At 31.9% G+C, this 16,272-nt stretch overlaps 1 protein-coding gene across 2 annotated transcripts in view; it reads left to right on the top strand.

Moving 5' to 3' along the window:
• LOC125050626 overlaps positions 1–11,791 on the top strand; it is a 55,940-nt gene extending 44,149 nt beyond the window's left edge. For both annotated transcript variants that reach the window (XM_047650586.1, XM_047650585.1), the window contains 4 exons: positions 5,532–5,623; positions 7,622–7,814; positions 8,627–8,781; positions 11,329–11,791. In XM_047650586.1, coding sequence (XP_047506542.1) covers positions 5,532–5,623; positions 7,622–7,814; positions 8,627–8,781; positions 11,329–11,460 — 572 coding nt within the window. In that variant the 3' untranslated portion in view covers positions 11,461–11,791. The remainder of the gene's footprint in view (positions 1–5,531; positions 5,624–7,621; positions 7,815–8,626; positions 8,782–11,328) is intronic.
• The last annotated feature ends 4,481 nt before the right edge of the window (positions 11,792–16,272 follow it).

Below are 16,272 nucleotides of genomic sequence, written 5' to 3'. Positions count from 1 at the left end.
GCCTTTAAAGAGTGATCTATAAACTTGGGAAGCTTTCAATTCATTTTTACGGCCCATTTATTTACGTTTACAGGAGCGGGGAACTAGCAAGGGTTATTTTTATTACATTTTTATATTGGCAATAAAAATTGCTATTCTATAAATTGAATTACAAATAATGGAGGGAGGAACAAGCGGTACTAAGCTAATTTAATATCTGGAAGAAGCAGTGTAGTGAATAATCAATCATTCGTCTGTTAGCCCTGAGGTTGTATTTAACTTCTATGTTCTCAATAAATACTTGCTCGTTCAGTGATGGAATATATCACGGCGAAATTTACATCATTACCAAAAACCACTAAGAGATCCAGGGACTCTAGCTTTTTAAAATCTAAATAAACTCGAAAAAATAGTACTATTTTTCCGCAACAAAGGCGTGTATATTTTACGGACTAGTACGGCCTCTTTTATTATTTAAAAGATTGTACAATAGCATTTTTAAGGCGAAATATTGGTGTTTATTATTTAAATTTCACAACAAGATAATATTTTAGACTAATTGTTTCATATAAAAACTTATTACATAAGATTGATCTAATAGGCATAGAGCACTTTATTTCTCACGACCATTTTTATTAGCAGTTAAGTCTGAACACTGTTTAAGATCAATTACATTAAATTTATAAAATAACGAAAATTTCGTAGAATATTTTATAGACAAATTTTACTTACAAAGCTAATCCGACAAAAATCCAGGCGCACCAGAGGGGCCGTTGCCCTTCCAATTATTTAAGTGTTCTCATTTTGCTGTTAATACATTTAACAGCAAAATGAGTAAATATATGTATATATATATATGCCGGAGCAATGGCACTGGTATCACCTGTCACTATCATTTCATGTCACAGAGCTCGAAAGTCTAATCAGCTTATAGCCTCCAATACTTGGGGTTTTGACAGACTATTTAGTAGCCTGTAGTAAAAGTAGGTAATAATTTCACAGCCATTATTATTAATTTAGGAGCAATAGTGTTGTGTTAGTGTTCCTGTGACTCTTCAAACTAATTCTTAAAATCTTAACTCAATCTATATAATAACGAAAGTTATAGAAACCTGTTTATATCTTCAAATGCGTATTTCGACTAACCTATCAATAAGATATATACAATGTTCGACAATACGATAAATATAGGAACAGCTTCCCTTTAATCATAGAATGTGGGTGGAAGCAATCAGCTGTTATATATTCGAAGAATTTATTATTACGATACGCTCTTTCATATGAGGATAGTAAAAGCTATGAAGTTTTATTAAAAACTACACACAACGTACACTTTGATAAATCGGCTTTGAGGCGTTATTAATATATGCACAGTGTTTTTAATGAATAGCATTAAATTTGCTATTAAAAATGCAGCCGCCGTAATGCATTCATTACACTAAAATCATAAATAAGCTATATTTTTTATTAATATTTATACTAGTACAAACAATAGCGTAAAATTACATTGCCTGCCAGAAAATTATTTCAAAAAGCCATTCGTATGAATGATTTTCAGAAACTTAGACTTAATAGACCGGGAGATAGTGACACAAAATAGTTGGTCATTTGTACCAGTGTGGCGGTTCTACAGGGTCTTATTACGAAATTAAAAAAACAATTTTGATGGTCATAGACTGGTACCGGCGGCTCAAGCGCGTGGGCGTTAGCCGAACTCGTCGGATTATTTACGACTTTCAAACGATTTGTTCCACAAAAATTCTAGTATTTTCTGATAGTGCATAAAAAAATAGGAGGCGGCAGTGTCATGGCACACTTTTTCGGTGTGACTTACAGTCCATTGCTGTAGCTAATTGTTTTTCTTACTAATTATTTATTATGTTGTTCGTAACTAACGGTCAGAGAATAAAGGCTTTATTTATTGATTTCTATAAACAATTTTTAGATTTTATTATTAGACAAAATATATTATATTTATTAGACAAATTGTTTTATGGTCAATTTGAAAGAAGACATTGTGCCTATCTCATACCTAATTTGCTGGTATTTTTTCCTCAACAATAAGCAACAAATCCAAGTGACATTATTGTCTTTTGTTTGTTGTAACATTTGTTTACCAAAATTGTCAGATATTTTAGAAAAGATACTTTTTAACATATACCGCATATATGATATTATGTATAATGTGGTATACTTCAATAAATAAATAGTGATATTTAATTTAAATTGTATTTAACTACTCAATATTTATTTCAAGTTTAGTACAGACATACATATATCTGTGTTTTGATAATCTATTCCAATAAAGTTGTTAATGAATGAGTCAATCTCTCTTATCATGAAGCCCTAAGTATTTGAAAATCAATATAACCCTTCCGAATTGTATCGATTGGCACCTGTGACCAATTTGAACGGTTGAACGCGTTCGACTCGCAATTTCATTAACATTCTCTTCGCACCTTCGCTCTTTCAATTTAACTTTGATTAATATTTTCACCCTTTCAACATATTAAGCAGTATTTAAAATGCAGCTAATGGTTTCGTAGTTGAATTAATATAAAAATAAAAAATCAGCAGCGCTACAAGCTTTTCAGATGGGCTTCAGATTTCTGTGTGTGTTTCATGATCATATTTTGTCAATAAGCAAGTAGGCAATCAGTTTCCTGTGCTTGGCACACACGTCGACGTTTTTGGTCTAAGGCAAACTGGTTTTCTGGCGATGTTTTCATTCACCGTTCGAGCGAATTTTAAATTCGCACATATAAAAAAAGTCCATTGGTGCACAGCCGGGGATCGAACTTTGGACCTCAGGGGTGAGAGTCGTACGCTGAAGCCACTAGGCCAACACTGCTCAATAAAAAATCTAAATACTATTTATTATTATTACTAGCCGTTTCGCGCCCGCTTTGCTGGACGAATTAAAATAAATTTTATGTTTCATTATTTTATTTTTTTTCATATTTTTATTATTCTTCTTTTTAACTTCCCGCTAAGAAAATTGAAATATTTCGAAAATCGAGTTTTTAACAGATGTTGACGTTTTGCGGTTCTAGGAAGCCTCTTTTGTTTTTATTAGCGGGAAAAATTTTCATAAAAGTAAAACAGAAATAAAAAAATGAAGGAACGTTGGAATTAAAAAAATAAATAGCCATAAACCATCTAGAAAAAATTTCGCATCGAATGGTGGTAGTTTCATGTCGATACGATCAGTGGTTTAAGCGTGAAAGAGCCTCAAACGAACACCATTTTCTTTTTATATATATAGAAGATAATACTAAATATTCAGTGCTTGCAGGCATGGCTAATAACAATTATTATTATTTAGTATTAGCATTATTTTAATTAGTTAGGGACCAAATTTAGTTCACTAAATGTCTTACCTAGCTTTTAGAGGAAGTAATAGAGATCCTTAGTAGTAGGAGTAATTCATATGGTATACAAATGTATATGGATGAGCCCGTAATAAATAATACTCAGAAATTAATTTAAATTCACAAAGCAGGTTGTTGTATTATTACTGTAAATTATCATAAATTGTAACCTCTCATGATCACTCAAATGCCGTATTGTGTCTGTCCTATTGTCAATGAAGAAAAGAAGGTTCAATAAAGCGAAATGTAGTCGATGTTTTGCTATTATCGGCTGTCCGGTGCAGTCGAATGCACACGACTAGCGATTTCCCGCTTAATTGAGAATAAACGATGTGCCAGATAGAATTTTATCGTGGAACTAAACGATTTTTAATATTGCGCAGCTACGTTTGTTATTTAAACGTATTTATTTAGTAGATAAAGAAAATTTATAGTATACTAAATACATGAATAATTAATAACATTTATTATTGTTATATGATGGACAGAGGTCACTAAAAGTTTTTTATTTACATTTTATATACATTGTTATACGTTTGGTGGGCTTTCCATTAGCAGTGAAGTCAGTTACCATCAGGGGCGCCATAATCTGGTTTGCCCCAAGTTTAAAAAATACGCTGACATATATATATATATAAATGAAACCCGTTTTCCGTTGTCATGACATAACATGAAAACGGCTTGACCGATTTGGCCAATTCTTTTTTTATAATATTCTTTGAAGTACAAGGATGGTTCTTACGGAAAGAAAAATTAAAAAAAATGAGTGAAAAAGTCTAAAAACAACACTTTTCTATATTCCCATACATAATATTCGTAATAATACTTAAAAGCCAATTTGAACTTTATTACCATATCTTAAAGTTCAAGTGTTAGTGGAGGGGTTCCGGGAAGGTAAATTTTAATTTTTTGACATAATGTCTTTGTTGTCTTATCAACTTTCTTTTTTTTATCTTAGCTAGACCCCGAATAGCAGAATAAGTATTTAAAAAAAATAAAGAATCGACTGTTAGGCGGTACGATGTTCGCCAGGCCAGCTAGTATTTTATATAAAGTAACTTTAATAAGGGTCTATATAATATATCCTTTTTTAAGTTATGTCATTATTACCATTCCCAAAATTACTGAAACTCCTGACTTTTAGCCCATGAATATTTAAAAAAAATAAAACATACTTCTCAAATGCTCTCCATTAAAATGATGTATTAGGTATTCAAAAAAAATTGTAGTCATGATAAAAGGTTAACACAAAAATGTATTCACTATGTTTTAAAAAGATATGTTTGTTTATTTCTGAGTTTGACCAAAAACATCAAATAAATGATGTCGTGTTAGTTCCACTATTCATTACTAAAGAACTGCTAAACAGTTTGGCTGAAAATTGGTGGGGAGGTAGCTTAGAACCAAGAGACGGACATAAGATACTTTTTATCCTGTTTCCGTGGGACATAAAAAATGGTATAACAAAACGCAACAAACAGAAAAACGAACAATAGTCAAAACATCAGTCTACCCGTTAATTTGTTAAACTATATAACTAAACGCAACTGATAGCTAATCGTAATGTCTATGGTTAAGTATGATTGAAAATTCAACAATTTGAAGTTGATCGGTTGTATCTTTCCCGACAAAGCCGTAATACAATAAATGTCTGGACCGATTTTGATAAGTTTTTAAATGGAAATTTTGTATTTAAGATATGTGTATAGGACAGCGTCTGTGAAAGTGAAAACTGAAAATAATATCGCCACATCACAAATTCCTTACAGTTACGAACTTTATTATAAAAAACATCTTAAATAACGAACACTATAGGACAAGAGCAGTGGTGGCTTACAAAGCGATTAGAAATCAATGAGTTGTATTTATTTTTCCGCTATTGTATTTCAATACACAATTGCTTCCTTCCAGATAATACCTACATTTATTTGCGATTTCCCTTATATTCGCTATTTAAAGCTTTTGAAAAAAGCTTTTATTGAATATACAAAAATGGTTCGCAACGATTGCAGACATCTGACAACGTTTATATTTATATGTTTTTAAATATACAAAACATTACTATTAACTGTTATTGCATAACCAACATTCCTGGTACTAGAAAAAACTATATAAAAGTAAAAGCTTTTAGAATTACTTTGAATATTTAAAATGTTTTTAATTGATGGATCATTGTTACAGACGACGAGTTCGGTGAAAAATCCGTGTCCGTACTACTTGATGGAGAGGAGTCCGAGCTCATATTCATCGATCATCCGAGTACAGAAATGTCTGTGAGTAGCCATTTTTACATGTATTATTAATTTTTACGGAACGAGCAGGTGGTTGGATTAAAAACAAACGAGACATACTAACTATATGCACCTATGATTGAAGGAGAATGTTTTAATAATACCAAATTCTACATTATTTTTATAAAAGCTCCATTCAACGTTTAACTGTAAATCTAGTTATGTAAAAAAAAGTGACGCTACAACCCTTTTAGGTCTGGGCCTCAGATCACTGTACCTGTTTCATGATCATATGTCAATCTAATAGGGAAGTAGGTGATCAGCCTCCTGTGCCCGACACACGCCGTCGACTTTTGGGTCTAAGGCAAGCTGATTTCCTTACGATACGACCTCAGATTTGAGAGTGGTCCGCTGAAGCCTCTAGACCAACAAAAATACTTTCAGTTTTAGACAGCATATAAAATCGTAGATTACAAGAGTTAAATTTCTAATTTATTATGTATACCTTATATAAGTACGTAGCAACTTTCTCAATTTATATTAATAAATGGCCTTAAAACTGTTGTAGAATGCCACACGATAAGGCGAATTATTATAGTTACACTAAAGAGATATCTATTACCTATATTACGAAAGGAAAATATGAGAACTACAATGCCACGACTTACGCAATTACTACAAAAAATAAAACTTTTAAATTAAGTAAGATATCTCGACGAATTATTCACAGCCTTTGGACTCAGCAAAGGTTTTATATAAGTTTGTGCAGTTCTAAAACCACACAATCGGACATGCACATATTTCAGCATAATTTCTCAAGCTGTCCTATGCTAAAACAGAAAGTATTCTTACTGTGCAACAATAGTTTAATTATAAATTGTAAGTGTTATGTAGAAATTATTAGGGCCTCGAATTATTAATATGTCAAATGGAAGAGACTAGCTGTCCACGACACAGGGAATCGTAGTGTGGGGGCTAGTGCACTCTCTGCTTTAACTAAACATTTTTTATTATGCGTAATAATGGTTTTCCTTTCCTTTTCTTTTAACTATTTTTCAAGGCCTCCAACGTGCATTATTCCCCGGTAATGGAACCCGGAAAACGTACAATAGCAATATCGATACAGATAACGAATGTGCACAATGTTGATGTAGTTTAAATTCCCTGGCGCTGATATTACAACCTTGATACAACTCAATATTGAAATCGGCTATTGTATGTAGTATTGTTGTAAGTTACGGAGTACCAGTGCAAGTGCATCGCCATTCTATTTACACATAGCCTCTATTAGCATAACCGGAAGGGAAGTTATACGTTATGACTTTGTGTGAACACGTGTACAACTAGTACTAATTAAATACCGTCAACTTTGCTTTTAGCTCAAGCGGATATTTTTCCGCAGTTTTATTGAGATATACTTACGATATAATATACCAGTTATTTAATTTACTTTTAAACATTAATATAGCGGCCATTTTAATAGTACAGTTGAGAGGTGTTTAACATTAAATATGTGTACATATCATTTCTCATTATCGATAAGTATATATAGAGGTATCGGATGGGGCTTGTGATAATGTTTTAATTATGTAACTAAATATATCTCTAACCAGAACACGAAACATAGATAAATGTTACTAATTCCTTACGTTCCAAGTATATTCGAAATAAGATTACTATTACGGAGAGAGTAAACAATGTAAGTAGTAATAGGAACGAGGAAAGATGGTAGCAGCTAAATAATGGTGCAGGAAGATACGTGTAGGATTTTTTATTACGCGAGAAGAAATGAAGGTAGAAAGTCAGAGGTAGGTACTGACTATGAACGATAGGAATATTGTCGTCTAGCGACTGAAAGCACCACTCGAAACCATATAACGGTTTTGAACTAATTCCACTTTGATGTTATTTAATTAAAATTACAATGGCAGCTGATACCAGCGCCATTTCTACACAATAATTGTTACACATAAGTACAAATTTTAATAATTGCATTACTTTAACAAATCTCCAGACTGAGGCTGAACGATCTTTTATCAGGTGGAGAACTGCCTTTCAACCTACGAGCCGCATGCTTGCGTCGTGGTCTACTCTGTTGTCGCCAAAAGCTCATTCACCAGGGCAGCAGAACTGCTGGCGTACCTTGCGAGAGAACAGTTCACTTGTGATAGAACTGTAGTCTTGGTTGGAAATAAGGCTGATCTAGCAAGAGCGCGACAGGTTACTACTAATGGTTAGTAATATTAGCTTTTATAATTACATTTTTTTTTATCGGTTACTTGCTTGTTTTATTATTACACATGCCGGTTTCTTTACAGTACTTTCCATGTTAATTGTACATTTAGAGACTCAAAAAATCAAATCAAAAATTTATCGCATTTAATATATATGTAAGTCTTGCTAAAGCTGTGTGTAAGTTTAGTAAAGCATAGCTGAGTGGTACTTATTTAATGCAAAATTTAATTTTATAACTTTGAGTTACGTCACATACTCGAAAGTTTGTGAAAAGGTTTATTTAAAGGTTCATGATTTCTAGTGGCGCTATTTGTGGACAATTGATTAACAAAAATATTGCTGATTAATATAATTTATTAATGTATTGTGGTTATGGCAGACTAGAAAACAAAACACTGCCATGGCACGTCAGTCCTTTTGTTTTACAGTTTAACATAAAAACATTATATGCAGTTTAATATAAAAAAAACAGAAATAAAATAATAATAAATAAATCAGTGCACTACAACCTTTTTAGACCTGGGCCTCTGATTTCTGAATCTGTTTCATGATAATTTGTTAATCTAATAGGCCAATAGATGATCAGCCTCCTGTGCCTAACACACGCCGTCGACTATTTGGGTCTAAGGCAAGCCGGTTTCCTCACGATGTTTTCCTTCACCGTTCGAGCGAATGTTAAATACGCACTTAGAAAGAAAGTCCATTGGTGCACAGTCGGGGACCGACCTACGACCTCAGGGAGTCGTACGCCCCAAGACAGTGGCCAACACTGCTAAAAAAAATACAGATTCTTATTATATTTTGTTACAGAAGGAAAAGCTTTAGCCACATCGCGTGATTCCAAGTTTATTGAAACATCCTCTGGAATTCAACACAACGTCGATGAGCTTTTGGTTGGGATTCTAAAACAGATACGTTTGAAAGAGAGCAGAGAGAAGAAACAAGCAAAGAAGATCGGTAAACAGGTATATTTCCCAAAAAGAAATTAGAAATGTTGGATGAATGAAATTTTGATTTCGAAAACGTTTTATAAAGAAAATATTTTTGACTGAAAATCGATTGAAAACACGCTTTTTACTCATTTGTACAGGACTAGGTACTCGTATTTAAAGTATTAGAAACTTCCACACGAATATTAATAAAAACTAATATTCCAGTTCAGTTATATAATTGTTAGTATTTACAATTTTCTTAACCTACTTAGTTACTAATTAAAAATTAATAAAAAGAAAATTAAAACAAATTTCAAAAGTTTGGTTCCTGTGGTCTGGGGTCACTGGTTCTATCACCAACTTAAATCTTTACGAGTAATTAGCGCCTGTGCACTTGAACCCCACGGCCCAAGTACTCCAAAGGGAACAAAAACGAAGTTGGAGGAAAGAATCTTAGACTTGAGCTGTTGTTTTTTTTTTTTTTGCTTGTCTGGGGGAGGTGAGACGGGGCAAACATGTCCACACAAGTAGCATTGTTACGTTGTAAAATTGATTACGTCAAGCACCTAAAAACATTAATATGTATTATATGTATAATAAAATGTTTCTATCTTTCTATAATAACAAGTTTATATTGTAGTATGCCCAAGTTTATGATTTTTTTCTAACAGTTTAAAAAAAATGTAAATCTATTTGTCAATTCCCGTACTTTAACTTATCACAACTGGCCAATGATTATTTAATCAAGCGGCGTTAAACAAACAACATATAAACAACACAAACAATATCTAGAATGTGGTGAATTACATAAAATGTTTTAACCCGTTGAAGTTTCTTGCCTCAGGGGTTACTCTAGGCATTCTACCAAAGGGACTAAAGCCGACCAACAAAGGAATTATTTTTGAGCCGAATTAGCATCGTTGGTCTGCCATATGCGTTTGGGAGTAGTGAAATTTAATATTCCTGCCATGTAATAATAATCCAGTGGCGGTACAACCCTATATTGTTCTTAGCCTCAGAATACATACGTAACTTTGATCATTTTTATCTCATAGACTACTCATGTCGCCGATTTTTTGGATTTGAGGCATGCACGATGTTTTCCTTCACGGTACGAGCGAGTCTTAGATGCTTAAAAGACAGAAAGCCTACTGGTACACAGGATCGAACCTACGACCGCAGGAATCTGAATCTCAGATGGCGTAGTCTCGCTATTTCGCGAATTTTGTGAGCGTTTTTGACATTCATCATGCGTTGCATCATCATGCATGCGTTAAGATGCATCTAAACGTTTTTTGATTTTGATTTTGCACGCTGAAGCAATAGGCAATTATATTGTAGATTGCCTATTACTTAATACTTGATCGGTAGCTGATTTCTTTAAACAATAAGTTACGACTAGAGTTTTTCTGAATTATTATTAATAAACTTCTAAAAGTAACATTGATTTAAATCTAAACTAATTATAAATTACTTCATATATTGACTTTGAAAGTTTAGCCACATTTAATTAAGCTCGTTTATCGAACCTTAGCTTTCTGAACTTGATTAATATAAGATTATTAAGGTATACCAAAGCTTACAAACTTTGTTTTCATTAAATTATGTACATTAAAATATTTTGTAAGAAATACCTTAAATATATAACTGACACAGGTAGGTTTCGATAACGTTACAGTCAGACAGACTGACATAACATTTATTAGTAACGAAACACTCACAGAGAAACAGAATATAATCATAATCATAATAAAATTAAAATAGTAGTAATCAAAAAAGAAATATAACAAGAAATTGCGGAAAGAAAAATAAAATGGAATAAGGAACATTTAGATGTACACTTCTTAGTAAATACTAATAAGGTACGGAAACTTGCGCCTTAAATGTTACGTTTATTTCCTGAAAAGTTAATAAACTAAAAAAATAGAAATCATGTATCAAAAACTGTTATTTGACAATTATGTCACTTATCAAACTGTTACCAATATAAGTCGGCATTTTGATATTCTAAACAAATTAATCGTGAGCAGTGTTTGTTTGCCGGTACCTGTGTTACCATAGTAACTGTACCACAAAGAACGGTATGGTCGTCGATACACAATTCATATTAAAATAAAAAGTCCTGAGTACATACCTCGTCAATGTCTCCTTACAGGAAGATAGGCACACAATATTATCAGCCGTAAGGATTTGGATTACTTTTAGTTTGGGCACAAAAAGAGGTTAGACTGATGATGATTGATACCTTGCCTCACAATAGTTCTTAAACACGCACTAAACACTCACTATAAAATTCTAAATAGTGGACGTATCTATAATCTACTATAATTAACAAAAAGTATATATGTATTATCCAAATAAAAAATGCTAGATGCACGAGAACACGTAACCCGGAAGAAGCTCAACAAAGACTATCAAAAAATGTGTCGATCGGCCGTGTTTAAATATTTGGCATCACCCTCATCAATTTTATAAAATTAATATAATGTACATATTTCGAACATTTATTATATACACTTTGTATTTATCTGATTGAATTACATGGAATATTATATAACTAATATATACTTTTGTATACAGGACGCAAAACCTTCAAAGTTGGCCAGCTCCCGTACCCACATATCTCTCAGCATCGCCCGGGAGCTCCTTCATAAAATCTGTATCAACGATATCTCAAAGTCTAAATCCTGTGAAAATCTTCATGTACTGTAAACCTAACTTGTCGCGAATTTAAAACATATTTAGTCTATACTTGTTAAAGTAGTTGTAACTACTTCAGTGAAGGTACTACTTCCGATAAATTTTGGCAACAAGAGTTATTTTACATTGTAAACCACAAATAGCTTTTGAATAGTTCGTCCTTATCACTCTCGTGTCACTCTGCATATGTAAAAATGTTATGACACATTTTCACTCTTTCGGTTTTATACAACGTGAACTAAAGTTTTTACCATGTTTTAACGGTTAGCAATTCTTAAGGTGCGTACAGACTATATAACATAACATGTTATACAACATTGATATACAACCTGTTTCAGATAATGTGGACACTGAATGTTATAAAACATGTTATAATAACATGTTATTGATATGTATGCTAGGACGAACCCAGCATCTACGTTTTTTTGTTTTTCTTTTGTTATTTAAAACGGTTATATAACATTATTATATTGCATTGTTATTCTAATATGTACAGTATTGTTTTATGTTATAATGTTGAATACAAGGTTACATAATGTGGACGTGTTATAAAACACAAGTTATATAATATGTTACATAGTCTGTACGCACCCTTACAGGGAAAAACCTCGTTACCATAGCAACAGCCATGTTTCTTTGTTATAAGTCTTGTTTATAAGTTCGTTAACAGTTTCTATACAAAAATGCCTGAAAGGACGAAATCCCGGCTTTGGATAAATTGAATTTTTATTTATGAATTAAAAATACCTTAATTTACTGTTAATCACAACAAAAGATTCACAGACAAAACAATTCCAATGTTGAAAATGTTAATCTATAGACAGAGGACGAACAAAAGCATTTTTAATTTTATGTTTTGTTTACGGATCTTCCTTGTATTATGAAAACAATGTCTAGACAGGACGAGACAAGATAATAGAATCAACTCAATGCAATTGCTTTCCTTATGGTATCGAATGAACAAGATTACGCGGGACAATTTGTATTACTTACATTATTTAAATGTTACCATCAATTAAATTTTGTTTTAATTTAAAAGTTTTAATAAAATATTAATGTGCTCTTTGATGGATTGTTGGCAAAGTTCACATTATGTTTATTTAGTTACTATGAACCATACTACGATAGCCAAAAAGGAAGACATTCAGTATTTTTTTCTTCATAATGGTCGAAGTATAGAAATCTCCAATCAAAACTTTGCACTGAAAGGCCTATTCCAGACATTATAATTAGTAGTAGGTTCCCATTGTGACGAGTTCTTCAATAAATTAATTTATTTTCATCTTCTATAATTCATCTCAATCCTTTTTATAGAGCCACAGATGGAGTAATAATTAACAGTTTTAACGTTAACAGTAAAAAAAAAACATAGTAATACGACACTATTTTCAACAAATGTTAAAAAACAAGCTATGTATTTTCATGTTATTCCCATATTTCGACTAATAACGTACCATATCCAGATTTCATACTGCGTAGAACTTCCACAAGTAAACTTAACTTATGACGTGTTAACGTAGCACTTTCGTAGCAATTTCGCTACGTCATCTAATGTAGCGGCACAAAATTAGGAGCAAATAACTTGTACAATAGGAAACTTTTGTGAGAACTTTTTATTGCATAGATTCTAATTATATGTTTCTGAATTGTATTGTGTAACTTGTGTTGTACGACCTTAAGGAATATTCGATATTTGAATATTGTTTTACCATTTTAATCTTTGAGCACAGATTAATAATACTATATTTAGAGATTCAAATACATTGTATTCTGTATCTGTTTCCTTCTTTTCTATGTCTACTTTTATTTTAGGGTTCATATTTGGAGGAAGGATGTTAATCTTCAGGGTATGACGTTATCATACTGATCGTAAGCTCAAATTGTAGGTGTCACTCCATATAAACACGTTAAAGATAGGAGATGTTTAATATATATCTATTATAGCCCTCTTATATATAACAAATAAATCTAACCGTTTTTACTCAAGTATATTTTCGTCTCTATCCGTCAAATTGTGTTTACGCTGTGATTAAAACAGACAGATATACTTTGAAATTAATAAAAGATCACCTAGTCAGAACAACATGATCATATTCTTTAATAATCCTATTGAATACTTTTTATTATGTTATACTTATTACTATTTACATAACTATAATTAAAGTCGATTTCTTTTAATAAAGTATAGATGTTTAGAATAGTTATTGTTAATATCAGTATTATAACAAATTACGCTTGCACGACATTCATATTCTAGAATACTAAAAGTAAAATTTTATTAAAAGCATATGTTATAAACATGAAATGACATAAAACTTTGAAAATGTATATTATATATTGACAGTAAACGTTTTTTGCCTATGGACAATTTATTTTTATGCTGTGTGATAAATTAAAAATAATTGTGTATGATACTTTTTATTCATAGCTTGTATTTTAAAATACCGTCGCATTCATAATCATTTTAGCAAACTGAGTTTTCTACGTCCTGTTTGCGGTCTACTATACAAAAATACTTTGTACTGAAAATTACATAAAAGTAATCTTAGAATATGAACGTCATTATATTAAGATGTTAACTGTTAGAATATTCACTATTTTTCTATTCAAAACAAACTTTCTACGACTTTTGTAAGGTATTTATAACTATTAGTAAGGAAGAACGAATCAGTAAATCGTAAATTTTTAATTTGCTTTTATCAATAAAAAATTAACAGCACCAAAAAGTCTAGAACCTCTACCGACGCTACAATAGCGTTCTATCATTCTACACTCCAAAACTAACTTTTATTATTGAATAAAGCATTATTAAAAATTTACACACAAAATAAGCTAAATTAAATTAATTGAATTACATACATAATTATTTTTTTAACATTGTTTCTTAAGTGACGATTCAAAACGATAATAAAATAACATATATATTATAAATTTAAATGACAAAATATATCTGAAAAAAAATATAGTGACGGTTACATATTTTTAGCTATTCTTTATACGTCTTGCTGATTGTTCTTCTCTACTACAAATATCCATTTCCTTATAGTGGGAGAAAGAGCTTTAAATGTAGTTTTCCCGTACGTTTAGTATATACATTGTTATAATCCAGACACTTCCTTCGTAGATTTTTCATTATTTGATTATGTAGTGACCTCCATTTTATTGTCATTGTATACCGTAGATATAAGAGTATATCTGTGTTAAGTGTATGTTATTTCAATATTATGCGATATCGGTCTGTTTATATCTACTCGCAGCTACTTGATCGCGAGAAAACAGGACTTTATTTATACACAATCGAAAGTTTGTTAACCGCTAAGTTTCCCGAATATCAAAAATTTATAAAACATACATTTTCCTCCGACTGTGAGGGCGTATCAATAAGAGCAATACGAAGACAGTATTCGGGCAAAGAATGATGAATTGTTCTGTTGTTTTTTTTTTGTTTTTTTTTATATAATAGAGGGGGCAAATGAGCCTGTGGGACGCCCAAAAAGGGCAGTCATCGCAGCCTACAGAGACACATTTCTAGTGGGTGCGTTGCCGGCCCTTAAAATTGTCGGCCTTTGTCATGTGTCAGTGAGAATATAATATTTAACTTTTTGAATCCACATAAAATAATCTCAATACCCGAGGTTAGTTAGGTTTTAGACTTTGAATAATATGAGCAGACCGATAACGTATACGCCACTCAAAGTCTGATTCTTCTTAGTTATAACGTTTTCAAAAGAAAAGGGATACTTATTTATTTTTCAGTTATTAAGAATTTTCCCGCACCACGGGAAATAGATAAAAATAAAAAAATATTGTAACAAAAAATATGTTTATTATGGAATATAAGATACAGGTATCATTTATTCCACGTCATTAAATTTGTATCGGTAGACATCCGTACTCATCGGCGAAGAAGACACAGGGTGTAAAAGGCCGAGACAAAAAGCCGGCCTTTTATAGTTCAGGATGAAGCATTCCTAAATATAATATCAAGTTAACATCGTGTTTCTAATTGATATATTCCGAAAACATATAAATATGTTCTTGGCACGTAATTACGCAAGTTTCAACATGTTGAGCGATAGAAAAGAGTTTTAAGCAGCCAATTTATTAGCCGGAAACTCGGACATTTTTTAGCTGTGTTATGAGGTATAAACTACATTAAACTGTCATAAAGAATCCATTTTCTTTTGAAACTTAGTAGAAATGTTAATATTTTTGGTGTTTAAATACTATTTATGTAACTTGAAATAGTTGAAAATAAATAAAAAACGCAAAAGAATTCGTTTTATTACATCCTGAAGAACTGATATTGAGATTTCAAGCATGAATAAGTTTTTTTTTGTATCAATAGTGTTAGCTTTAATATTTATTTAATTACATTCTATTTTTTTTTTATGAATAGTACGCATGTGTAATAGTTAGGTACTCAAACTCAAACTCAAAATATCTTTATTCAAGTGGGTAACCAAGTACATTTTTGAATCGTCAAGTTAAATTAATCGTAAATTTACATTTACTACCAGTTCGCAAGTCAAGGGCGTAGAGCGGGTAAGAAGAACTGGCAAGAAACTTTCCGCCACACAATTGACTCGTTCGAATTGTTACGAATTGACTCGAACATCTGCCCGAAGGGGGATGGTCGAGTCGGAGTAGGGAATAGATTATAAAAGAGATTATAAATTCACAATAACTTTCTTAAATCTGGCCAGACGATTACGACAGCTGCCTCTCGTCAGCAACGGCAAACCATGATGGAAAAGCTAGCTGCTAAACAAGCAAGGCTGGTAAATTGCTCTAGCTCACTGCTACTTCATGACAACGCTAGAC

Source organism: Pieris napi, chromosome 6, assembly GCF_905475465.1.
Source record: "Pieris napi chromosome 6, ilPieNapi1.2, whole genome shotgun sequence".
NCBI classification, from domain to species: domain Eukaryota; kingdom Metazoa; phylum Arthropoda; class Insecta; order Lepidoptera; family Pieridae; genus Pieris; species Pieris napi.
This window is presented reverse-complemented; position numbering and strand designations above follow the sequence as displayed.